The following is a 26887-nucleotide window of genomic DNA, read 5'->3' as shown; positions in this document are numbered from 1 at the left end:
GATGGAGTCTCTCCAACAAGGCAAAACCTTGCTCTCTAACACAATTTCCTAATGTGGCAACCATAGGCATCACCTCTCTGATATCCTGAAGTTTGGACAAACTGGGCCGTCCCTGATCAGACTGAAGAGATCTTAAATGATAGCATGTTCCTTCTAGAAAGCAAAAGAGTGATTCCCCATTCCTCTAATCTATGGGTTGATACATGTGACAAAGATGCTGGGTAAAGGGATAGGGTGATTTTAAGTAGCTAAAACTGACCCTGCACAAAATTTTCTTTGGCTTTCCATCTCTTCCATAAGAACCTTTTCCTTTCTTCTGGCCCTTTTCCCTTTTCCAGCCACTTTCTCATGACCTATTCTGGCCTAGAGATGGCTACAATTGATTAGTCATAACTGATCGGCTAAAGGTGCCACGCTTTCCAAGAATATCTACAATGCAAAGGGAAATCCTTGAAGGAGAGAGGCAGGGAACAAACCACTTCTGGAAGATTGCCAATGCCTAGAAGAAGCCTCACTTTTCAAAAATGTTAGAGAAAGAATAAATTCCTCTGCAGACCTCACTGTCATGCCATTTGTCTCCTTCAGTCCTCTTTTTTGTCGTTAGCTTCTTTGTGATGAGCACTCTTTAGAGAGCCAAAGTAGTGTAGGGTAGGCAGAGGCTGGCATACTCCCAAATTTGGCAAGACCTGATCCCCAACAGCTGAAAGCCTTGATGTATGCAAAGAACCATCTGGTCATTCTGGTTCTTAATCCAAGACACTAGCTTGTAGATTAGACTCAAGTTATATAATGACTCAAACATTCATTGTATTTATACTATTTTCTGTGTAGTCTGCTAGAAACCAGGACTATAAAACCAAAAAAAAAATTTTTTTTTTTTCCCTGCACAGAAGCTCACAGACTAGTAGAGAACAGTCATATGCCCCATTCCGAAATACTGTGCATGAATAACAAATATTGGGTCCTCATGTGGGGGGGTAAGGGGTGCAGAGGGAACCAAGGAGAGATGAGTGGTGATAGTTCTTCAGTCTTTTGGAGCCTAAATTTATAAATTGTTCTTCCTCTCAAGCTCCACATGATGTGGGCAAATGCCTTATATTGACTCCGTGTCACCATGGTCAAGGGCTTTGGATACTCACAGTAAAAGCACTGCTTCTCTTGGGTACTTCTTCCCTCTCCCGCATTTTAGAAGTTTTCTAGATATTCATGGGAAGATGGCAGCATTAATTCATTTGTAAATACCACACATTCCCCGAGATAACCAAAATGAATAAGAGTAGTGAATTTATAAGAGAAAACTTCATCAAAATTGAAACTAGAGAATGGCTTTACTCTTACAGCATGAACTTTGAGTTATGCATGCCTATTTATTATACCCAACTTGGGGAAACATGGCAGGAGGAAAGATAAGGAATACACTTGTAGTCCATTGCCCATGCAAGGGTCAGCTAGCTGTCTGAGAGGCCAAAGATAGGCGACATGGCTGTGTCCTCCTAATGTGCCCCTTCTGACTCACCTAGCTTCCTAATTGGAGGAAGGAGGTTTGGAGGTGAGGGTGTATAAATGGAGAACAGAGCTGGTTTACAGAGAGGCTTAGAAATGCTTCATCTTTATCTCTGGGGAGATAAGGATGTCTGGTTTTTGACCCGCGGCCAAGATTACAGGAGTGGGATTTATGATGTGCTGTTTAAAGTCTGGAACTACTCTGGTAATCCCTAGGGTCAGTTTCTTTAATGATGGTTTCCAACTGGCCTAAGGATTGAGTAAATCCAGCTGATTACATGGCCAGCGAGGCATAAAAATCCTGGAAAATCCTGCTTTGAGCTTCCCAAAGTCAAGATTCCTCACACTGGCAGTTCAGGCAGGAGACAGTGGAGACAGAGTTGGCTGTATGAACAGATGAGAACCCTGCAGAGCGTAGTCATGAGCTCTCTCTTGGACCACCAATGTCTACGCTCTCCTTTTCTTGCTGCACTCTATCCTTGGCCTTTAAATAAAAGTGAGTGTACTCTGTGGAGTCTGGTGAGTCCTTTCAAATATAGGAACTTGGGAAATCTTTGCAGGGTGGTGTGCAAAGTGTATATGTATGTATGCATGTGTCTATAGATATTTAAGTATGGGTTTGTATACATATATGTGTATATATAAAAATTTATAAAATATAGCATTTTATACAGCATATTAGATGTACAAAGGGTATTAAATATAATATATAAAATATTATATGATATATAAGTATATGATATAAAAATTCTAGCAGTAAGTTTCACACCTGTAGAGAAAATTTATGTGCTACTTTCAAGGTACTTTGCTTAACCTGACTTCTTAACCAAAGTAGGACGTACCACGTATGACAGAGAAATAAGCCAGAACTCAAATGACACCTCCTCTCACAGACAGGAGACTGTTTGCTCCCATATTTGTGGGACTAGCCCTAAAAGCAAAAGTTTCAACCAATATAGAAGGAAAGTATCATCTACAAAATTCCCTGATTGTAATTTTCTACAGTCCCGACTTCCTAGAATCCAGGTAAAGAGCAATCAGTTAAAAGAGATTCTAACTATGCCATTTTGTGGCAATTATTTGACTCAGAGTGTTAAACTTTGTTGAAAAATGAGTACACAGAAACCTTAAAGAAAGGACCCATACAACAGGCATCCAATCACCTAGGCTTAGAAAACAGCTCACCTATAAAAGGAAGAAAAAATACACAAACACACATCCACACACAATAAAATAGCAGGGAAACATTAACTTCTTGCAACACTAAATGATAAAAAAGAGATTTCTGATAGTAAAAAAGGGTGACTCAAATATTTCCCAGACAAGATGCTATTTATGTTAAATGAGTATAGAAAGTAATAAAAAAATGTAATTCCTATTTGAGCAATGTGACTGGAAAAAGTGCTGTTAGTAAATAATTGCTAGATGCTAAAAGAAATAAACAACCCAAAACCTCAGGGAGTGTATCAGTCAAAAAGGCTTTTCAGAAGAGAAAAATCTATTTCGTGGCAGCTTCCAGCTGAGAGATAACTTAGCATTAAAAAGTTATGAATGAGGAAATTATGTCATGAACAAATTAAGCTTAATTAGCTGTGATAATTGGGAATACTATTAATTGTTGAAACAAAAGGTACAAAACAGCAACAAAAAAATTGAATGAACTTCCAAATTTCACCATGCCTATGACCTTAATTTCAAAAGGAATCAATCACTATTTTATGCCCCACAAGAGAACACACTGTCAATGAAACATATTACTTTTCATGACTTAGAATTTTTACTTTACATTTCTTTAAAGAGCTCTTAAAAACATATGTACCATTTTCTGGTTACATAAAAAGGGAAACTGTAACTTAAATAAATTAATTAAGCTATTTCTAAAACATCTTCCCATTTTGAGCCTAAAATCTTTTAGGTCACTTTCTGATGGAGAGCTACAGATGTTTGAGGTTTTCCGGAGTTCTCTGGGCCCTTGAGAGAACTGATGAAGACGTAGGATTTCTTCAGTTTCTCTGTCTCCAGAGTTTTCAAAAACTTCAAGCTATTGACACCCATTTTGTAAAATGTAATCCTGGCATGTTCCTGATCTTACCAGGAGGTCTCATTGGAAGATTTTTCAGACAACAACCAGGACTCTTATCCTCTCCTCAAATGGTTTGGCTTTTTTTTGCGGGGGGGGGGGGGAGGTGCAGAGGGAGAGAGAGAATCTTAATGAGCTCCACACCCAGCACAGAGCCCTACACCAGGCTTGCTCTCACAACACTGAGACCATGACCTTAATCAAAATCAAGTGTTGATACTAAACCGACTGAGCCACCCAGGCACCCCTCTCTTCAAATGGTTTTAAAATGACTTGTTGACTGAAACTTTGTCCAGTCACACCAAACACATGCAAGCAAAGACAATTTCATCATTAGGCCACAAGACAGTAGCTATTTTAACCTGACATTGCTTAAGGTATTCCAGTTATAGAGATGGTAATGCGAAAATATAGAGGAGTCTTAGAGTAGACAAAATACCATATAGCAGACTGGGATAAAATTCTCAAGTTTATTAGGAAAAACTGGGTGAAAGGAGTCAATGACTGTATTTTAATTTTTCCAAATTGATAAATTTATAAATAAGGTTCTAAATTTGCTTTTTTAAATGTAAAAGTAATTATTGGTGATGAAACAGATTAGAAAGGTAAGTAGAATAAGTGTCAAATATCACAAGGGACTTTCAGACTGGTTCAAAATTTCAAACCAATATCAATTTTCTCAAAAAAGTTATTGCATATTAAAGGACCAGCCAAACGACAAATTATGCAATAAAAATATGCAAACAACAGAAAGAATAAGATCTCATTTTCTAATCAGGTGTATGAAAAGCAGAAATTAACAAAAGTATGAATAAAAGCCTCAATATCACAGTCCTTGACTCAAAACAGATTATTTTAGAAAATAATGATACCATCATATTTTAAAGTCTTTGGGGATTGGCTTGACTCCAGGAAACATTTCTACTGGTTACAAAAATGTTCATTAACAAACAAGAAAGAAAACAAATGTATTTCAAGTACATAAGATGGAAAAAACATAAGACAAATCTTAGAAAAATGGAACACAAAAGGCCAATAAAATAAAAATCAGAAACTGCTTATTAACTTATTTTAAAAAGAACAATAGAGAAACCGTTCATACACAGCATTAAGAAAATACAATTATAGTAACAGAAGAAATTAAAAGAACTTTGAGAATGATTCAAAAATTCCTGTGCAAATAAATTTGAATATCTGAATGATTTTTTAGCAAAATAGAAGTGACAGAGAGGACCCAGAGGATGATGAGGAATAAGTAGAGAATGTTCTAGGGGGAAAAGGAGACTGAAAAAGTACCAAGCCTTGGTAATTTTATTGGAGAGTTCTTTCAGAACTTTAGGGAACACATAAAGCTGATGTTCTAAAAATCTTTCCCGGGCACCAAAGCCGATGGGAGTTGGCAGCTTGACCCACACCACATCCGTATGGGATCATCAGGGACGTGGGCTGATAAATCCCAGCAGGATTAAATGCATTACTAGCAATGTCAGCAAGTTTCAGTTATCTTGGCAGAGACAGGATGGTGCTTAAAGCACATAAACTAGCAAGTGAGGGCAAATGTTCTGCAGGTCTATTAAGGGATTTATTGTGATTTTATTTGAGCAAAACAACACATGCTCACTATATTCATATTTGAATCAGAAGTTAATTGCTTTTATAGCTGTATTTCTATTCTAATTTGCAAATGTGTTTTGGTTTTCATATAAAAACTATAAGCAAGGAAGCTTATACTTCATATTATGTTTGATGAGTTTAAATAACAGTGAAGGAGAAAAAGGCCAGCACTGAGATCTGTGAGGAAAACACTTTTTTTTTCCTCTTAAAGGAGGAATATATATAATTCCGTTTCATAAAGTCAGCTTTAAGTGTTAGAGAAGGAAAGCCACTGTCTTTCCTTTGAGTTTGGCTTTCTCTGTCTCTTCTCCACAGTGGAGTGGTGAGAGTTGGTGGGAAAAATCAGGACTTCCATGAAAGGGAAAGGAGCCAAGGAGGACCTGGATTGTGTCAGGTCAAGCCTGTTGGGCTGTTCGCAAAAGCGCAGGGATTCCCTGCAGCTCCACAGTCGACTCCAGCTAGATTAGACTGCAATGGGACTAACATGCAACAGAGCTTCCACAGGGGGATAGAGAGGCGAGCCTTAGAGCTGTAAACAAAGGAATCTGGCTGGGAGTCTCCTCTGCTTGTGGGCCATGAAAACCTATGGCATGAGGACACAGTTGGCCAAGGATTTGGGATCCTGGGTCTAGGCCATCTTTCCCTCTACAGGCAGCATTGACGTCCTGCTACCCCTCAGGATTAGGCACACTGCGGGACCTAAGTTTGGTCCTGGGGACAGTGACAGAGCTGGAACCAGGTCACTGGAGGCCACACTTGTGGTCCAACCAAAGGCTATTCAGAAATTATGACGCTAGCAGATTCAGCACATCAGTTGTAGGTCATAACTGCTTAGAAGAGCATTGTAAAAGAAGGGACTTCAGAAATCATTTAGGTCAGCTTCTATACCAATGAAAGAACATCTTCTAAAACATCTTGATGGTACAATCTCTCCCTGAAAACTTTGACAATCGAGAACTCACTACTATTCCCCACCACTCTTCAGGACCTTTTCTACTGTTGAAAGGATCATTTGTTAGGAGCATCTTGCTTATAAGGAAAGAATAACCGTCACCCTATTACTTTCACTGTAATTTTGTTCTTTAGAGTAGGAAAGACTACTTTTTCCACGTGACAATTACTCTTCTCCCCAGGTTATACATTTGGCGCCAAGAGCACTTGGGATGATGCTTTCTGGACCTCTCGCCTTCCAGTGATTCTCCTTTTAAAGTTCTTTTTTTTTTTTTTTTAAGATTTTATTTATTTACTTGACAGAGAGAGAGAAAGAGATCACAAGTAGGCAGAGAAGAAGGCAGAGAGAGAGGAGGAAGCAGGCTCCCTGCTGAGCAGAGAGCCCGATGCGGGCCTTGATCCCAGGACCCTGAGATCATGACCTGAGCTGAAGGCAGAGGCTTAACCCACTGAGCCACCCAGGCGCCCCTGATTCTCCTTTTAAACCATTAGTGCCCACAAAGTACTACAGTGCATCCACACCGGAACTTCACATCTTAGTTCCACACTTCTTTATCCTATTAATTGGTCAGTTAATGCAAGTAAAGCTGTAATTACAAATAAAGTTGTTGTAAGAAAGAAAATCAAGCTCCGTGAACTGGTGAAATCTCCTATTTAATGTAATGTATTTAATGTAGGCAATACCTTTGTCAATGATATTGTAATTTTTCTATTCCACAAGGTAGGTATATTTATGTATTTTCTAAAAGTGAGGTCTTTAGTTTTTCTAAGATTTTATTTAGTTATTTGACACAGAGAGAGAGAGAGAGAGAACACAAGTAGACGGAGAGGCAGGCGGTGGGGGGGAAGCAGTCTCCCCGCTGTGCAGAGAGCCTGATGTGGGGCTCGATCCCAGGACCCTAAGATCATGACCTGAGTCAAATGCAGAAGCTTAACCCACTGAGCCACCCAGATGCCCCAAAGTGAGGTCTTTCTATACCTGATTTCCTTACCTTTAAAATGAATAGCCATAATGACATAATCTCCCTTGTTCACAACATGGAGAGGTATACCTATTAAGATGAATTCTCAGTTTTGCTATTCTCAGAAGTCAAGATCTATGGAAAAAAAAAAGTTTTACAAGTTGTCTGGATTTCTTGCCTCACTCCATTTTTTGAGATGAAAATGAAAAGAACTCCGTGTCCCACCTCACATGACAGTGAAAACTCAAGGTTCAGGTTTAATAATTATTTTATTTATACATTTCCACCAATTCTTGCCTGCCATATTATTCCAGATATCACAGATGGATTATTCACAGTATTATCACATGTTCATTGCATGAAAATTAGGAGAAAGAAGAGATGTACAGACTGCATGAAAAGGACACCTTAAAGTTCACATCTACAGTGTAGTGCTCTATAAACATGTGGGCCTATGAGCTAGGCTTGTCTTATCACCATCCAGCTGCATGACCTTGGGCAAGTCACTTCTGTTTTCTCACTTTTAAATTATCTATCACCTGACTCATCTACCTCACATTTAATTAGCTGCATGCAAAAATACCTCAAAAAATATCATGCACTTTTACTGACAATATTATTACTGTAATGTACTTTATTTATTAAGATGTTTCCTTGTTTCAGAATAATACCATTCACATTTCAGTGAAAGTCATTTGTTTGCAAAGTGACCCTTTTAAAAGGAACTCTCAGGCATCAGTCTTAATGATAGTCTGTTATGATTCTGAAGCCAATGTCTCAATTCCTAGATATAGGGTATGACAGTAATAAATATGACAAGTTATATAAGTTATAATTAATAACTAATATAATGAAATGGTTCATTGGTTCTCTAAAATCTAATAATCCAAGAGTAATGAGGCCAAACCAAGGAGGAAAAAAGTCCACCATGGCTTCTTTAAAGTGATTTAAAATCCAAGTGAGAATTGTGGTAGTTGGGAACCAACTTTCATGTAAACTGAAGCTTATTTGTGTAGAAAAAGATCAAAAGATAATCACTAAATTCAAATTCCCTACGAATTTCTAAAAATAAAAATTCTAACATTTTGTTTCTGAAAAATTGCTTCTTTGGAAAAACATTTGGTACAAACCACACTGCCCTCAAATCACTGTTGGTCCAGATGGTAAGGTCCTTCCACCAAACTTTTTAGAAAGAGTCACATTGCTTTTTAACTGCAAAGTGAGTATTTCCAGGGCTTCAAAATTCAAGGGACAACCTAGGTGATATTTATAATAATACATACAGGAAGACTTTAGCATGCAGAATGGAATTACATAATTATTAATATATGGCAAACTGATCACTATTTGTGTATTTATAGGGTACAGCCAACGTGATTATTGCAAGTTTTTTGGAACCTTGGAAGACAAGGAAAATAACATGGGAATGTGTCTTGTCGACTTACCAAGTACCATTAATGCAGTCTCCATACTATTACTCCCATGTCAGTTCCTTAGAACATTTTAGCCTTTGGGTACTCTAAGCCTTGGATGGAACTGTTTAGGGAGTGGTTAGATATATGCAAAGAGTATTATGCTTTAGAAACGTTCTTGTTTATCAAAGTGAAAAGATAAATATGACACATGCTGAAAATGCGAAAATAAGGTTTTTGAGAGCTGCCAGTCATTTGGATACCAATTAGAAAGTATCTTCATCTGACTCAATATCACTTTTTGGTTTGGTAAGTCTTTCCAGTTCTTCTCCATCCTAAAAGGAAATATGAAATCAGTAATTACTTAAAATACTAGGAATGTAGCATTTGTAATGATTACTAAGAAGTTTATTTCATTAAACTATGACTATAATCTAGTCAAATGAAATTAGATAAATACTTATGTTCTTGGAAAGCTAATTTTAGACACATAATGAGATCACAAAAAATCTACCTGCATCTCAGTACTTGAATTTCAAAACAACCGGAATGCAGTATGGAGCACCCTCTGCTGGTCTTGAAGGGAAATAACTAGTGGTTGGAGAAATAAGTATGAACTAGGCCCTTACCTAAAATCGGTAAATTTTACCTAAAAAGTAAGGCAAACGGTGTTACTGGACCATTGGAAAAGAATACAGGACTTTTGAAACTGTACTCTGGCTGAGGTCAGGGCATTTGGGACCCACCCTTCTAATTTTTTCATCTTAAGAGTCTGTTATATCTTAAGAGTCTGTTATATCACTACTTCAGAGACATTATACTGATGAAAGCTCCACCACGAACTAATAGGCAAGAGATTATTTTCCTAGAGAGTAAAATGTTCATTTTGTGAAGTACTTAATATTATGTGTGTTCATAAAAACTGTAAATTTAAAGCTAGTTAGAGGAGTTTATTTCATCCTTTAAACATATACTTAACTACTGACTTGAATCTCCAAAAGACAATTAATCTGCTAATACCATGACTGACAGATCTTCCTAGAAGAATTATAAGCAACTGGAAGAATACTAAAAGATATTTTTCTCTTACTTATGAAGATCCTTTTGAAACTCACCCTAACAAGATAAGGCCTGCCCTTCTGGCACACTGAGGTTCATGAGTAATGCAGGGAAAATCAAGGAGCCAGGACTTCCACTTAGATTTAACAAGATGCAACTAATGTCAAAGACCAACTTTTCTTATGGACTAGGAGTCAGGCCTCATGGGTTTAGTATAGTTTTTTTAGGTACTATCTATAATCCACTTAGTCTGAGTCTGTTTATTCATCTGCCAACCTAGAAAGACTGGAGAAGATAACCTGTGGCACATGTCCCAGCTCTGTGGCACTAGAGCATTCTAAGATATAACTAACGCATAAAGTCCTCAAGACTGTGATTTATGCTTTTTCTTGACCCTTACAGCATTCTCACAAGCCCTTGCACACCTAAGTCCAGTGAACGTTTGTTGAATAATTTTTAAAAGTCACAGAAATCCACAACATCCCTTGAAAAATGAGCAAGTGACCAATTTCTTTTCTTGTATAACTGTGTGCTGAATTTGGGAAGAACAGGCAAAAGGCAGCATCCTGACAAACTTACCCCACTGGAGCGCTCCCAGAGACTGCCGCTTAGATCCCGGACTCTTTCTTGCCTAGGTGTGTACTCCAGACCTGGAGGCTTGCTGGCTTTGTAAATAAATATGGAGAGAAGAACTGAGGGTGCTTCTAAGAAAAACTGCAGGGAGGGCCTGAAGTCAAAGACCAGGACAGACACTGCTGTGATGATGACAGTGGTGACCTGGGCCATTAAGACGTGGAACATGTTATCCAGGAACTTGAGAATAAAAGCCACCGAGAGACCCTGGAATGCAGTCACAAAAATAAGAGCAACTGAAAACACATTGTGGCCATAGAAGACCCCGCAGTTCTTAATCTGATCACGGTTACTGCTCTGAAGGCCCAGCGTCAGTCCGTTAAAAAGAATGCCAAAGAAATAGAGTTTGCTGTTCTGTATGAAGATGCTTTCAGACAGCTGGTTCCCTTCCTTCAGTATCTTTTCATTATAGATATTGGCCATTGAAGAAATAAAACACTGGACTATAATAAGCACATGGCCCAAGCCGAGATGGATGTGACTGAAAACCATAGCTGTGGTGTTCCACTTAGCTTCGGGGAAAGTCCATGCCTTTGCTGTGCAGTTGCCTGTGCTGGGGCACTCACTTCTGAAAAGGAGGCAGGCATTGGATGGGCTGAAGAAGGCATCGTGATGAAATCCATGTCCTGGCAGGTTACGCTGTGAAGTCTCAGTCCCAGCAGTGAGGGCCACAATAGACAAGAACAGAATCAGGAGGGAAGCCCATTGTATCCAGTTTAGATGCCTCCTGTTCAGAGGAAAAACGAGATTTTACTACTGCTCCCCCCCAACACCTTTCCCACAGCGACTGTTTCTACTGAAAACGCAGATACTTGAGTACTTGGTAGAATAAACTGTGCCCAGTTTTTGCGAGCATTCCCAATTCAAGTTCAAAGGAAACCTGTTGGTGTCTCTGCATCTTAAGTGTGATATTTTTATTCACCTTTGTAATAGATTGTCCCTTAATGCCAGTCATTTCTCATGGTTAAGTTTCCTTTTAACTTTAGATTTAACTAAATCTTTTTACCTCCAGAACTGATCAGACCTTTGTAACAATGATTTTTTTACTTTGCTATGAACTAAGTATGGCAGAGTCTCAACCTGATTTCCTCAATCTGAAGCTTTAGAAATCTGTGAATCCTTGCAGTAGGAATCTTCTATATAGGTGAATTCTTGGCCCTGCCCACACCAATCACACAAGACCCTTCAAAGCTGTCAAATTTCAAAGGTGTTCATGACCCAAAAAAGATTTAAGGAGGGAGCCTGCTCCTAGATCTGTGGTCTAATCATAAAAAATTTTATAGTAAACTACTGTTTGGGACAGTAAGGAAAAAAAAATTTAGTAGTCTCAGTTTACAAAGTCTTAACAATGTTTTATTTCTTTACTTATTTTGCCTAACCACAAACTTGTATAAAAATAGAGCTACTCTATGACCTGGCAATTGCACTAGAGGGTATTTACCCCAAAAATACAAATGTAGTGATCTGAAGGGGCACGTGTTCCCCAATGTTTATAGCAGCAATGTCCACAATAGCCAAACTATGGAAAGAGCCCAGATGTCCATCAACAGATGAATGGATAAAGAAGATGTGGTGTGTATGTAGGTACACACACACACGCACGCGCGCACACACACACACACACATACACACACACAATGGAATACTATGCAGTCGTCAAAAACCACAGAATCTTCCCATTTGCAATGATGTGGATGGAATTAGAGGGTATTATGCTAAGTGAAGTAAGTCAATCAGAGAAAGACAATATCACATGATCTCACTGACATGAGGAATTTGAGAAACAAGACAGAGGAATCATAGGGGAAGGGAAGGAAAAATGAAACAAGATGAAACCAGAGAAGGAGACAAACCATAAGACATTCCTCAACTCAGGAAATAAAACTGAGGGTTGCTGGAGTGGAGGGGGGTGGGGGGATGGGATGGCTGGGTAATGGACATTGGGAAGGGTATGTGCTATGGTGAGCACTGTGAATTAAGACTGAAATCACAAATGTGTACCCCTGAAACAAATAATACATTACATGTTAATTAAAAAAAGAGAGAGAACATTAAAAAGAAAAGAAGACATGCTTTATTGTCAATCTATTTTGTGGATTCTTTCAGTTCAACAGACATTTAAATAAGCAGCTACTGTGTGCCAGGCTACTATGAGCCTGGGAGATAAGACTTGATCTCCATCTCCAAGGAATTTACACTTTAATAAGGGAAGAGCCTTGAAACTAAACAATGCAAAACATAATGTGTGACAAGTGATACACAGAACAACTGGGGCACAGTAAGGAAGGAAATCTTGAGTCTGTAAGTGGAATCAGATATTGTTTCAAAGAAAAAATAACACTCGAGGTGAAAGATGAAAAATAAACTGACATTTGCCATGTGAAATGGCATTTGCCAATATATCCAGGGAGACGGAGGAGACTATACAAAGGCAGTAAGAATGTACAATGTTGACTAAGGCGAGGGGCAGCTGATTCAGGTTGGGGTAGATACGGAGATCTGAAGGGGAACAAAATCTTCAAGTTTAAAGATCAATTAGTTAGATGAAGAGGGAACACACATGCACACACGCACACACACACAGACATATAAACAAAGAAGTGTAAAGCAACAGATAAGAAATGGAATTTACAAGAACTTTGGAGCATTTACTGGACACCTACTATGGGTCAGTTTCTCTTGTAAGGAAGGAAACAGTGCTCTGAGAGGTTAACAGACTTCCCTAAGGTCACATATTTATGAAAGAGCAAGGAAGGTGGAGAGCCCATGTGACTCAGTCGGTTAAATGGCTGCCTTAGGCTCAGGTTGTGATCTGGTCCTGGGGCCCTGGGATCTGGTCCTGCATCCGGCTCTCTGTGCAGCAGGAATCTGTTTCTCCCTCTCACTCTGTGCTCTCCCTTTCTCTCTCTCTCAAATAAATAAAATCTTGAAAGAAAGAAAGAAAGAGAGAGAGAGAGAGAAAGAAAGAAAGAAAGAAAGAAAGAAAGAAAGAAAGAAAGAAAGAAAGAAAGAGGAAGGAAGGAGAGGGAGGGAGGGGAGGGGAGGGGAGAGGAGGGGAAGAAAGGAGAAGGAAAGGAAAGGAGAAGGGAGAGGAAGGGATCTGAGCCATGGTTTGTCTCCCTTTTGGACCTATGAGCCTCTTAAGTACAATTTTCAAGTATAATGAATTCCCAAGGTGCATATATAGGAAGAGGTGTCTGATTTCACCAATGCTTCCATAGAGCTTCATTAATTGAAACTGATATGTGCACAGACCAGCCTAGATAGCAGCACACATGTGTACACTATCATGTCTTCTCATGTATGTATTTTTAAATATCCAGATCTAGCACTTAGTTATGACTCTAGCATAGCCCTAAACCACAAAGTCAGAAACTGTGTACTAATCTCATAAATTTCTAAAGGTGTAGATGGTACACAGTAAGTGGAAGAAAGTAAATTGATTGGACTCAGAAAAGACAGATGAAAAGTATATGCCCAATTTATAAAAATCATTATATAACCGATTATTGGACATCAAGGGAAATATATATTTTAATTCTATATAATATAATCTATAATTACTTTAGGAGTTTTCAATTCCAACAGCTATAGATTTTCCACTGACATTGAGAAAAAAAGAACCTAATTAAACCCTTAAACAAGTTAATTGGTACCACTGAAAATATTGCTCATTCAAGGTAATGTTCTAGAAGGTAAATGTTATTAAAGGGTTAGGCTGAAAATGGTAGATTTTCAGCAAAGAAAATAAAGCTAAATAAATTATCCCATAAAGTCAGCTGAGGATAGGTGCTTTTATAAATGACTGCATGAGTTTGCTTCTCACAGTTTCATGAATACAAAAGCCGAAACTCACCTAACTGATTTCTCCACTGCCCCAGTAAACAAATCGTTCGGATTGCTGCTCAGAGCTGAACGCTTACTGCTAGAAGGACACTCTACCTGAGGGCTTCTGTTTCCAAATGAACTCTTGCTCACAAAGAATCTCTGTTCCTAACTGTGTTTTTGCCAGATGACTTCATTATTGTAATTAGATATTTAATGATTACATAAATGACAAATTATGAGCAAAAGAAAAGGGTTGCTTTTTTATGAAAAGTTGAAAGCTCTGGAAGATTAATTAAAAGCAAATTACTCAAACTGGGTACAGAGGAGCTAATTATAAGATTAGGAAATAAATAACAAAAATCTATAATAATCTACTTTAAAAGTATTTTTAAGAACTAACTCTACTTTAAGAAACTAAAATCAGAAAGCAAGAGTGATGCATATTGAATGTAGCTTCAAGAACAAAGCCAAAAAAAAGTTCTCATCAGCAAATCCCACACATTTCAAAGGAAAGGCCTGAGCTCTTCAAAACACTGTGAATGGACATTTACACATCTTAAGCTGTTTAAAGTATGGGTTTGTTTTTTTTTTAATGATTCACCACTTTGAGTTTTCCTAGTAAAAACGAAGTCCAAATTGCGTCAGGTAAGAGCATCTCTACCTTACCTTGTGGTAGTAAAACAGAGCAGAACATGAAAATAAAATTAAGTGGAAAGAGTCACAGGACTTTAAAAAAAATTGTACATAAAACATTCTTAGTTACACAGAAAGTGACCAGTGGCATATTTATAACAGAAAATTATAAAAAAGAATTATCAAGTGAATGATTTTGAAGAAATGCTTGTACCAGTGAGGGGCACTTTTTTTCTTCTAAGACTCCCTCATGTGTCAAAAATGTTTTTCACTGATTGTTTTTTTCTCAACAGCTTCCTTTCGAAGATATCAGAGAAATTTATATACATTTTTTAGATAAAAGTGCTTGTTTGGTTATCTTTTGCCCCCAGATCTCTATGTTCAGGTTGAGACTACTATTTCCTAAAATCTAATTAAACAAGACAATACAAATTTGCCAAGCCTTAAGAGCAAACCAGTAAGGTTCTGAGGCATAATGTCTGCCACCAGTTTCCACTGTGGACCAGTGGCTACACTTCGAAAAACCAATGTACACATTCACACAGGGTTTCTCTAGAACATCCAGTAAGGCATTTGATTGGTGCTATTTTCTTTTTACCACTTTCAAATACTTCCAACTAATTCTTGCATTAGTCACTGGACTTTTTTTCCTACCTGTGTAGCTTTATACTCTTTATCTGTATGAGAAAGGTATTTGATGGCTCTGCTAGAGTCAAGTATAAGACAACAGTTTTAATATTCTAAATGTAGGGGGCTGGGGGGATGGCCTAACAGGGTAATGGACATTAAGGAGAGTACATGATATAATGAGTACTGGGTGTTATATACAACTTGAACTCTACCTCTGAAACTAATAATGCACTATATGGTTAATTAACTGAATTTAAATTTTAAAAATTCTAATGTAAAATGAGTTATTTATGGCAAACACATTAAGAATATGTAGTAAGACTCAAGCTGCTACTCCTGGGTCAAAATTTTATTGCTAACGACGGCAAAAGGACATTAAATGGTACACAAAGAGTAGACTGAATACGTTAAATGAAACAACATATGCCACCAATGACAAAAAGATCAAAATAGAACAAAATTGACTTAAAATGTAATAAATAATACACAATTTAAAAAAAGAAAAATGTAATAATACAGTACTTGGAAGACATTCTCATAAAGACAGTAGTAGATATATTCTTTTAGCAATATTAAGAGTAGCTTCAGTGCTGATTTGTGAATCAGTCAAATTAAAAGCCCCTCCAGGAGCTAAGTTAGTGCCTGCAAAAGTAATACAAGCACAGTGATTTCATTGTCTGCTTAATTAACCTTGAAGGATTCAAAACAGAGGGATACTAACAACAAAGCAAATACATGTCTAAGAATATTACTGCTCTGAATATTAAGAGGTAAAATTAGTGAAAAAGTTTTTTGGAACTTTAGTTCATAACATTAGTTATTATTAAAACTAGCAACAGCATAATGTTATAATTAATAGTATCAAAAGTAAACATTTTATGTTTACAGTGTAATTAGGTTTAGATTTGGTTATACTAAGAGCTAACTTTCTTAATACAAATAGTAAAGTGTTTAAAACTTTTAAGAGGGCCATCTCTGCCCACATGCTAGCTCTCTCTCCACCCCTGACACGGGCAGTTCACCTTGGGTTGGTCTCTCTGCCTCTAACCCTGCTGCCCCACATGCTCCCTCCCCTCTGGTCAAAGCCACCTAAATGCTGTAAAATGCCTGGTAGCTCTCTGCTGTGGGCTCAGACTCAGCTTGGGATGACTCTACTGATGAAGAGGGACAGTAACTCCTGCCTCCTGGGGTTGTTGTGGGGGTAAGCCTAGATAGGGGAAAGGCCCTCAGCTTGGCTCTTGGACCAGCCCTTGGCCCTAAGGAGTCCTTACTGGGTTATCTTCTCACTGTCCAGCTGAAAGCCTACTCGCCCTGTTGCCTACAAACCCGTCAGGCCAGTCCTGGATATGGCCTTTCTGAGTGGTCCCTCAGCTCGACCTCTGCGCCACAGCTCATGCTTTGGAGTAAATTAAAACAGATGAACAAACAAAAATAAAAAAAATACTATACACAGTTAAGGGCACAACTAGAGCTATGGGCCAATTCCAAGCCTGGCAATATATATTTTATACATTTTTGTGTTGGCAAATTCAATTTTAACTTGATGTAATTTTGACACAATACCTATGTATTGTATTATGTAAGTATAATACCATGTGTACCCATAAATGTCATTTCACAGGAAAAAAAACTTTTACTTAAATAAAAAACGTGTTTTTGAGACCCTTTGTGAGACTCCCTTATCAAATAATGAACCTTTTATTATGTGGCAGGGACAATTTTATTCCTCTGTGGACATGCACCTCCAATTTTACCCAGAAATCAATATAAAGATTACTGTTTATATATAATTTCTCAGAAGTCAATTTTTTATCCTATAAAGTAACTTTTATGTTGATTTTAAAGACTTCAAAACATTTTTGGAATTAGCATTCTTTAACTTGCTAGTTAAATTATTGTCACAATTCATAAACAAAATGAAGAACCTGATACAAAAGCAAATTTCAGTGCACTCTAACTTTTAACCTGGACGAAATGTAATGTTCATGTTCTTTTTCCTCATCTCTCACATGAACTGTTAAATTGAATGCTTTCCTCAGGGTAATAGAAAGTCTTTCAAGAACTCCATATGATTAATGTACTGAACCCAGCATGGATTCAACAAATATTTACTGAGTGCCTATGTACTAAGCCACTCACCCTGTTGTACACGTAAATTATGAAAGCACATACTATGACATGGCACATTGAGAAATAAGAAATTAAAAGGGGAAGTGAATGCAAAATAAAAAAGAAAATCACAACAAATATAATAAGAAGTTAATTTTATTTTTATCATCATCAAGTAACAAACTGGAGTTAATACCCAGATCCCATTACACCTTAGAACAGTCTGGCCTTTGCTTGGTGGCAGAGCCTGTTTACTTACAAATGTTTATTTTATTCAAAGATCTTCCTGGAGAAAGGAAACCCTGGTGACAGCATTTTTCAAAATTTAAAAATCATTCTTATTAATTGTAATTTTGACTAGATTCCACATGCAAATCCTCTGCCAATCAGAGCTTAAATCATGTACTCGTTTCAAGCAGTTTAATAAGGAATTTGCCACTCTTCATCCTCTCGAAACTACAAATAACCAATGCATTAACAATATTTAGGAACTTCTTGGTTCCCTAGTAAAGTACAGAGATTCTGGGGGAAAAAAAAAAGCTCATGAATTCTTTAATTTGGCACTAAAAATTAAAATAAGCTGGTCAATTATCTTTTTTTTTTGAGATGCTAAGAAAAAACTTTTCATATATCTAGTTGCAAAGATTTAGATGGGCCAGCAGTACTGGAGCTGCTTTTTGGATGGGTTAAACAATTTGTCCAAAACACAAAGCCAGTTAGGAATAAAATCCTGGCCCTGGGACTCAGAGGGCTCAGTGCTCTGAGTTATATCATCTGAAATAAGGCTGTGCCATTTTAAGGTATGATATATGCTTTCAGAGCAAGTTACTTACTTTAGCACTATCCTGAATAGAAGAGCTGTTGTTATAATGCTAAAATTTGAGAAGATAACAGCCATGGCCTAGAAAGAAGGAGAAGATAGAGTTACAATCCAAACAAAGTAGTGACCTCAGAAATCTCCCAGCTCACTGGTTCACCTGACAAAAAAAGCTTTTTGGTCAAAAACCTGAGGGGTTATTAGGGCAGCTATTTCACGAGAGGATTAAATTCCATTTTTATTGGTTGTTAAATGTATGCAGATATGACCAAATTATTGTATAGGCTTTGAAAACATGCTTAAATTCAGCAAATGCCTCTGTAAACAATCCGTATATGCAGATCTGGAAATGCTTAAAAACTCTAAATGTTCAGGTCTAGAAATAACAGCTACCTTGCCTATGAAGCATATTTTTTCAAGCTCTTCAAATGCTTTAGAGACCTTCCACACTATTTCCAGGGGTGGAGGGAAGGCATGTACTGTTAGGCCCCTTTATACAGTAAAAAAATTGAAGTATAGGTTTTTAAGCATCTTTACTATTCTAAGAATTCAATCAGTTCTCCCGGCTGAACTGCAGTGACTCAGGACCAGCGATTCAATATCAAACTCGTATTTGACAGTCCTTTCATTTATTCACATTGTTCTCAACACTTAGAAATGTGTTAGCCAGATTTCATAAAAGTCTCTTCTCATGAATTCAGTCATATTCACAGACAAGAATATTAATCTGAACACGTATATATTTGGCTCAGAAAGTATGAAATTTCATCATTGCTCCCCATGACTGGATCTCACCGTATTAACGACTTTTAAAAACAAATCTTACTTGTTTACTTCACTCTGCTTTTTTCCTTGCTGTCAGTTTAGGAAGACTGAACTCCAAGGAGTATTTTCCAGTAGTCTTATATAACCAGCAAACACAGCTAACATGTAGGTGAATTAAAGAAATAAGAATAAATGCAATAAAAACCAATAAAAAATTAACTTTAAAAATCTAATAAAACAAATGCAAAAATACAATATTGTTATTTTTCTACTGAATATTTTTGGGGGAAGCGCTGTTTTAAGGATTTCTCAGTGTCCTCTGGAGACGAACGTTTATGAGCCCCTGGTAGGAGAAGAGTAAGAGCTGCTGAGGAAAGTGAGTGGCTGGTAAGAGGGAATAGGCAGTGGCTCTGATTAATTACAGTTATGGTGCAGATCCCTAGCCAAGCACCTGGCTGCCCTGATGAATTCTGAAACTGCTTTCCATGCAAGAGCACAGAATAAACAAAACACCAGAGCTCTTTGCCCCAAAGCTTCCACGTATCTCTATTTAATTCTTTCCAACTAGACTTGGGGCACAGCAATATACAGAATATGCCATGTGACTGATTTTGTAATATTTGTGGTTGTGCACAATCAGGAAGGAAGAGCAAAGCAATAAACTAGAAGAACAAGGAAGCTGCAATCTTGCTTTCATACTGAGGACAGAGAAAAGGGATATAAGTTTGAAGCTAAGCTCAATAAAATACAATACTATGTACTCATTGATGCAAATAATTATGTTGCTGGGTATGAGAATTCTTAGATCTGAAAAACAAACTGGAAGAATGTAAGACAGAACACATTCTAGCATTCAAAACACTTGCTAATGACACGGATGATGGAGCTGAAAGGAATTTCAGGGGATTACCTGGCCCAGGTTCCTGCCAACCTTAGAGTTAGTATGGTAACGTTACTCTATTTCACAGATGGGCAACTGACACAGTAGCTGGGGGTTGCCTAATTAAACAGCTTCTAAATTGTGCAAAAGAATCAAATTCCTGTTTTCTACTTAGTGCTCTACTGATCTCTCCTTGTCCCACTCTCAAACTGATTTGGCTATATTTAAGAGGCTTTACACAGAGAACCAGTGCCAATAAAAATCCTATTTATCATCAAAATGCCTGAATATTTTATTTAAAGAAACTTAAAACACATTTTGGCAACAATGGCAATAGAAATCTTCATTTTATAAGATATTATGCGAAAATATACACATGTCCCAAAGTTGTTTTGTAAAAGTAAAAGCAGAAGACCAAATTTTAATCCCAATTACAAATGGATTTCTCAGTTGGGAAGGAGGATGCCAAGAGAGATGAGAAACATCCCTCGTATGATTAGTTGTAGATAGCATTTATAGCTGGGAGAATGTATTTTCTACCCTTAAAGAACTTGTTGGTTAAATGATAGGACTAATATGGAAAAAAAAAAAGATCATAAAAACAATGCATATAGTACATTAAAGCAGGTATAGGAAAGAATAGGGCTGAGTATACGATTTTCTGAGTCAGTAACAGAAATGTGTTTGGAGATAGTGAATGCTGAAGTTAACAGAGGTTGGTGACCACAGGATGGCTCAGCAAACAGGCAGACTAAGGTTACATACAGAGAGATGGCTCCACATTCACTGGCCAGGGAGCAACTCCTGCTAGTCAGCACAGCTTTCTACAGCAATCTTTAAGAGTGAGAGAATGTGGCAGGCAGATTGGTAATTCCATATTCAGATGATTTGGGTCCAATCTCAGGAAAACCACTGGGGGCAAAGAGAAACTAACACTGACAATGAAAATGATAAAAAATATTAGTTCTGGGATTCATTTCTCTGTATTTTTCCAACGCTATTTTCTATTATATTTACTTACAGGCTGAAGGTAGGAAATGACATAGAAGACGATCAAATTATCCAGGAAATAAAGAAAGGCAGGAATGGACCACTTCATGAAATTAGAGAATTCCTTCCAGGGAGCACATCTCAAGTTTCTACTTTGATGGTCTTCAAAAGAAAGAAAGACAGTAATAAACAAAGGATCTTGATGAGAATTCCTATATTTTTAGACAAAGTAAGTTGTATTTGATTACTGATACAATTATTTGAAAGAGGCTTTATGAACTTGCTTTCATCAGTGACTATTAGCCTTAAGAAATCAAAGGCAATATAGGATTTCAGCATTGTCTCTCTTTCTTCAACCCACCAACCACCATGCCTCATCACTGACAATCAGCAACACCCTTAGGAATACCTAATTCCTGTTAACTTGAAACATCTCAGGATACTTAAGGTTCCTCTGACTATTATGAGACCTAAAGTCGAGAGAGAGCAAGATGTGAGAATACAGAGAAAAAAAAATCTAGCATTTATGCTGGGATTATTTTTCCCCCGGGGGGAATCAGAAAAAAAAGACACTAGGTGAAAACTTATAATAGGGGAGTACAGAAAATTAAATTTTACTAATCCTTATATGAGTAATGATCCCATCGCCAGATCTCCAAAAACTTATTAGGAAGGTACCATAACAAGAGAATGTAAAATAACATGCAAAAATAGAAAACAATTTAAGTATAAGCCCTGTAAATAACGCATAAATTTCATGAGATTAAGAAATGTATTCCAACAACTAGAAACTCTGCACAAATGGAAACTTTTAAGAATAAAAAGAAATCTTCCTGGAAAAGACCTTTAATACTTTAAATTCTATGTTTACCTCACATGTCATGGCAGATCAAAGAACAGAGTCATAATGCTCAAGAACTGGGGAACTAAGGTGGAGAATTAACACCTAATACATACAAAGAGCCACAGAAGGCCAGTTGCTTCAGATGTGAGGAAGGGATGAATATCTCTGCTCGATAATTGATGAAACTGGAAGTCAGAGAAGTTAAAATAATCTGACCCAGAATATAGTTTCTCTGACTCAATCCACTATACCACCTCCCCTGTAGAAAATGGGGACTGTTTTGGCAATATACTTTGTACCAAATCAGACAGCAGTGATTTAGAAAACCCTGAATTTCAATAAAAACTAACTCACTGTGTGACCCAACAAAGGAACAAGTAACAAGGCAGAGTGATGGCCAAGACACAAGGCAAACATGGGCTGGAGTCCTGGCCCTGCCCCCTCCCACCTACCACGCATAACGTTTTCTCCTTGGGCCTGTTTCTTCACTTGCAAAACATGGGTAATCATACTTAAGTTTGTGTATTAGTGTCCTCATATATAAAATTAGTGGGCTAGACTAAATGACATCAAATGTTCCTTCTGGTTCTGAAGTGTTTTGATTCTGTGATTTTTAACAAGTATAGAGTACCACTTCAAGACTCACCTTTCTTTACAACCCAGAATGACACAAGCACACAGAAAACTAGCTTCACCAACTCTGAGCACACGTTCACGGTAGTTGGAAGATAATCATACTTGTTTTCTGAAATGTAACGGACATTTTTTTAACTACAAATTTTGTTCTACATAATGGTTATATACAGTTAATAATTTACAGCTATTTTTAAACTTAAAAGTTGGATTTTAATACTGGTTGTATTAAACTTCATCCAGTTGGCTTTGTTCTCTCTTGGATTTTTCAATCTGTTCACCTAATGTTATTAGCTATCCCTACTGCACTCAGTGTTTTATTATTCTTGAGTCTGATAAACAGCCTTCTGATGTTTTCATCCAAATTGCTGATAAATATGTTTAAGGCTATTGGCAAAGGTGGCTTCAGGATACGGCATTAAAGATGGGCTTCTAAACTGACCGCTAATTAGCACTCAGGGCTTGAGTCATCAAAAGCTATAGATTGATCTGGCTGAATTAGGATCCATCTATGGTTCCTCTTGTGTAACTTGTCTGCTAGAATCAAGGTACACTGTCTGTGATAATCCCTTACAGCATTCCCCTCTGTTTCGCATCATGGCACATACAGAAAACAGTATTTGTTTGCCACTCTGGGATAAACAGTACATTGGGGTAAAAGAAGGAAGCTATTAGAGCCAAGAGGCAACTGCCCAGGGCTCTGGCTACCTCTAGGGCTGGAAGGAAGTATCTAACATAATCCAAACCCACTGATGAGTTGGGAAGATGTATCTTAACTTCTAAGTCAATTTAATTAGGAAATGAGGTTAGGTCAGTATGCCTTGGTCTTAGCTGTTACCTCTATTCCAAATGCTGACAAACAACTTGATGTACAATTTTGCCAAGGACAAACATAAACTTTATTAGGTAATATTTTAAGGACTGAATTTTCCCCCCTTTTGAAACATTTGCTTGTTTGCCTTGGTCATTATATGAAAAACCAAAACTGGCCAAGTACAGAAGAAAAATGCCAGCTCAACATTCTTCCTATCCAAAACACCTTTTTGCTTTTTTCTGTGGTTTCCCTTGACTCAACCTAACCATAGTCAATTCTTTGTTCATCTCGGATCCTGCTGCACTACCTATAAACCCTCATAACAGTACTTGTTTCACAGTATTATAGTTACCTCTTCTTTGTTAAGTCTTACCTTAGAATGTAAACTTCTTATGAGAAAGGGCCCACGTTAGTCATCTTCATATAACTAGCAGGTATTCTGCACTTAATAAATGTTCACCTGAATTTAGTACTTGCCTGTTAAACTTTCTCAATCCTTCAAAGCCTAATGAAAACTTCTCCCTTTTCTGAGCTTAAAGGCTGAAATCACACTCTACTATCTGCTAACGATACTTTGCACTGATCACTATGATACACACCATCAACCTATTTGGCATCCCAAACCAGAAACCTCTGAGCTATACAGTATTTCATGTTCTTTAGTCTCCACATTCAGTACATTCTCTGAGCCCTGTCTTTTCTATGTTTAGAATATTTTTTCAATCTATCCTCTCTTTATTATTACCTCCAAAGTATTGGTTAGACTTCATCTATGGCTCGAATTTGCAATAATCCCAACTGGCTACTCTGCTTCCAGTCTCTTCCCAAGTCCATCCTCTATCCAGCTACCGTAACAGTCTCTCTCCTTTTGTTTATAATTCCTCAGGCATTCCCTATCCTCCAGACCCTCGGACCTAGAGAACAAAGTCAAAGTCCCAGCTCCTTAGCATGGCATATGAAGTCCTTAAGTATCTGATCATAACATTCCCCTTTGGTTAAGCACCCCTTGCCCCCTCCTCCAAGTCCTTAAACTTTTTGCTCAGTAATTCTGAAGTACGTGTTCTCACAATTCATCCTGCCTTTTTTTTTTAATGTGTCTATTCATTTTTATGGATTGCTGCTTCTGTTTTAAACACCCGTGTCCACCAGTCCTCTTATGGATTAAGTTCACCTTATCGGGGAGTGCTCCCTGATCCCTCTGCACTCCGTATGATCCTCTCCCAGAGAGAATATATCACTTCCTAATCTAAACTATCCCTGCATCTTTGATATAGAACTGCACATATCCTACCGTACTGTCATGATCTTGCACATGGACAGCTCTCCTAATAAACCCAGTTTTTGAGAATGTCTATGTTTTACACACTTTGAACACCGCTACTTAATACTTGGCCTAAGTGCCCAAGAGATAAATGTTAACCAAAGCAAAGACTTACATACACATCAGACTCCACAAGCAAACCATTAAGAGTCGTGATGTCATGACTTTATGCATCCTCAATAACTAGTGAAAGATTGTCAATATAGCTTTGTAGAATTAAATTGTGTATATAAATACAAATTACTACATTAAACAAACAAACAGAAGGGGCACCTGGGCGGTTCAGTTGGTTAAGTGTCTGACTCTTCATTTCAGCTCAGCTCATGATCTCGGGGTCTTGAGATCAAGCCCTGCATTGGGCTCTGCACCACACATGGAGACCACTTAAGAGTCTCTTTCCCCCCTCTCTGCCTCCTCCCCTACACTGTGCACATACAAGCTCTCTCTCAAAAAAAAAAAACAAAAACACCAAACAAACAAAAAACCCCACAAAAAAACAAAACAAAACAAAAAAACCCAGAAGACTTCTTGAGCTAAAAATTTCAAAGCTAATAATCTCTACTACCACACTGGTATAGTAATTAAGACAGTACCTCACAAATGCGAAGTGACCAAATATATGCTCCTATTTCGAACTAAGTTATAATTACACATACCGCTACAGACTCAGATATCTGTTGATTAAAGCTACAGTCAGATGTTATGATCTGTTCTCTAAAGGGTTCAACGCTATACTTGATTAATCCAAATTTCACTCAGCATCAAACATTTTTCTTGCTAAGGAATGAAAGGTTACAGAATCAAATTTAAACATACTTTATCGTTTACATGAAGCAGAATACTTGAAAGTATATGATCTCTATTTTACACACAAGGAGACCAAACACAGGAGATGTAATGTGTAATTAGCTCCAAGTGCTCCATATATTCCGAGTCTTAACTTACCTTCATTGGCTGAATATTTTACCAGCAGGATTCGACTTGAGCTTAAAGCGACGAATATGGTGCCTAGCAGGAATGTATACATGGTTGACAAGGAGCAGAACATGGGATGACCACAGCACTTGCTTTCCATTCCGCTGTTTTTTAATTGCCTTAAAGAAAAGAATATATTCGTGAGCAACGCTGCAGGCAGATAAAGCATAGCACAAATACCACTGATTAGTGAAGAACAGAAATTAGGTAGATGTCTGGCTACGGTTATATCAAAACCAAGAAAACTGAGAAGAAGAGAAACTATGCGGAAAAAATGAAAGAGTCAGAAATTGATAGGAGGGGAAATTCTAGAAGACAGAAAAGACAGGGGCGCCTGGGTGCAGTCCTTAAGCATCTGCCTTCGGCTCAGGTCATGATCCCAGAGTCCTGGGATCCAGTTCCGCAACAGGCTCCCCGCTCAGCGGGAAGCCTGCTTCTCCCTCTCCCACTCCTCTTGCTTGTGTTCCCTCTCTCACTGTCTTTCTCTCTCTCTCTCTCTGTTAAATAAATAAATAAAACCTTAAAAAAAAAAAAAGGTAGTGCCGGATTATAAATTATTATAAATGCTGCCAAAAGCAACTGACATTTTGGGACTGCAGAATTTTGCAAAAAGCAATTTAACTTCCATTCCTATTAGCAACTTTGTTCTAGAAGAAGAGAACTTCAGATTTCTATTGTTCTCCTCAGTAAGCAGCTCTTCTCTACAAAGTGGGGAAAGGGCTTGCTGAGAAATATTTCGTTTTACAATAATGAGCCAAGTGGAAATATTCGAAACAGTGCTGTGAATTTGTACTTGAACCAGTGCTAAAAGGTAAAAGAACTTAGAAATCAATGCCTCTAAGGTCGTCTTTTGATTTGTCGAGGAAACTAAACTCTAGGCTGGGTAACTTCTTCAAAGCCTCCCACCCAGGGATGGTGCACAGGGCCTAGGACATTGGGGACAGGCAGGCTTGAGACGTCAACACCGACAGCCCACCTGCGCGCAACCGTAGAGGTCAAAGAGGTACCTCCCCTACACAAGGAAGGCAGGTTTCCCTCTACAGTCGGGGAAGAGGGGTGGCGGGGTGGGGGTGGGGGGAAACCCTCCTTGTAACACATGCGCAGTAGGAATCTCGAGCGGCGCGCGCCCTCCCCTCATACGCACGCGCACTTGTTTGCCAGGTGGGCGAGGTTACCTCCGTCCGTTCGAAGGGTTTTTAGTTGAGGAGCGCACATCCTAGAGCTGAGGCAGTAAATGTGTAGCTCCGCAGAAGCAGCAGCTTTTAGGGTCCATAGTTGGGGAAGCTATAGGAAGGAAAGAGAGGAGAAAAAGCCTCTGCCCCCAAGCCTCCTATTCCGGAACCAAAAGCCCAATAACGTCCCGACTGGGAAAGAGCGGACCTCGTACCCATTGCGCAGGCGCGGTCAGTGTTACGCTTCCGGAAGGAGGGAAGG

General features: G+C 38.1%; 1 protein-coding gene across 2 annotated transcripts; it reads right to left on the bottom strand.

Annotated features, from left to right (window-relative positions):
* Positions 1-7360: 7360 nt before the first annotated feature.
* Positions 7361-26867, bottom strand: SLC35A5 (solute carrier family 35 member A5). 2 transcript variants are annotated; one of them, XM_032852205.1, is made up of 7 exons: positions 26834-26867; positions 25424-25572; positions 22357-22455; positions 20898-21028; positions 18248-18315; positions 10161-10941; positions 7361-8857 (listed from the first exon to the last, which is right to left on the bottom strand). In XM_032852205.1, the coding sequence occupies exons 1-7, from the start codon at positions 26842-26844 to the stop codon at positions 8789-8791; spliced, it is 1308 nt and encodes a 435-aa protein (XP_032708096.1). In that variant the 5' UTR covers positions 26845-26867; the 3' UTR covers positions 7361-8788. The 2 variants fall into 2 exon arrangements, with proteins under 2 accessions (XP_032708096.1, XP_032708097.1); XM_032852206.1 differs by having other exon boundaries at positions 26629-26842.
* Between the last annotated feature and the right edge of the window lie 20 nt (positions 26868-26887).

This window comes from Lontra canadensis, unplaced genomic scaffold (genome assembly GCF_010015895.1).
Source record: "Lontra canadensis isolate GAN:19392208 unplaced genomic scaffold, GSC_riverotter_1.0 scaffold6, whole genome shotgun sequence".
NCBI lineage: Eukaryota > Metazoa > Chordata > Mammalia > Carnivora > Mustelidae > Lontra > Lontra canadensis.
This window is presented reverse-complemented; position numbering and strand designations above follow the sequence as displayed.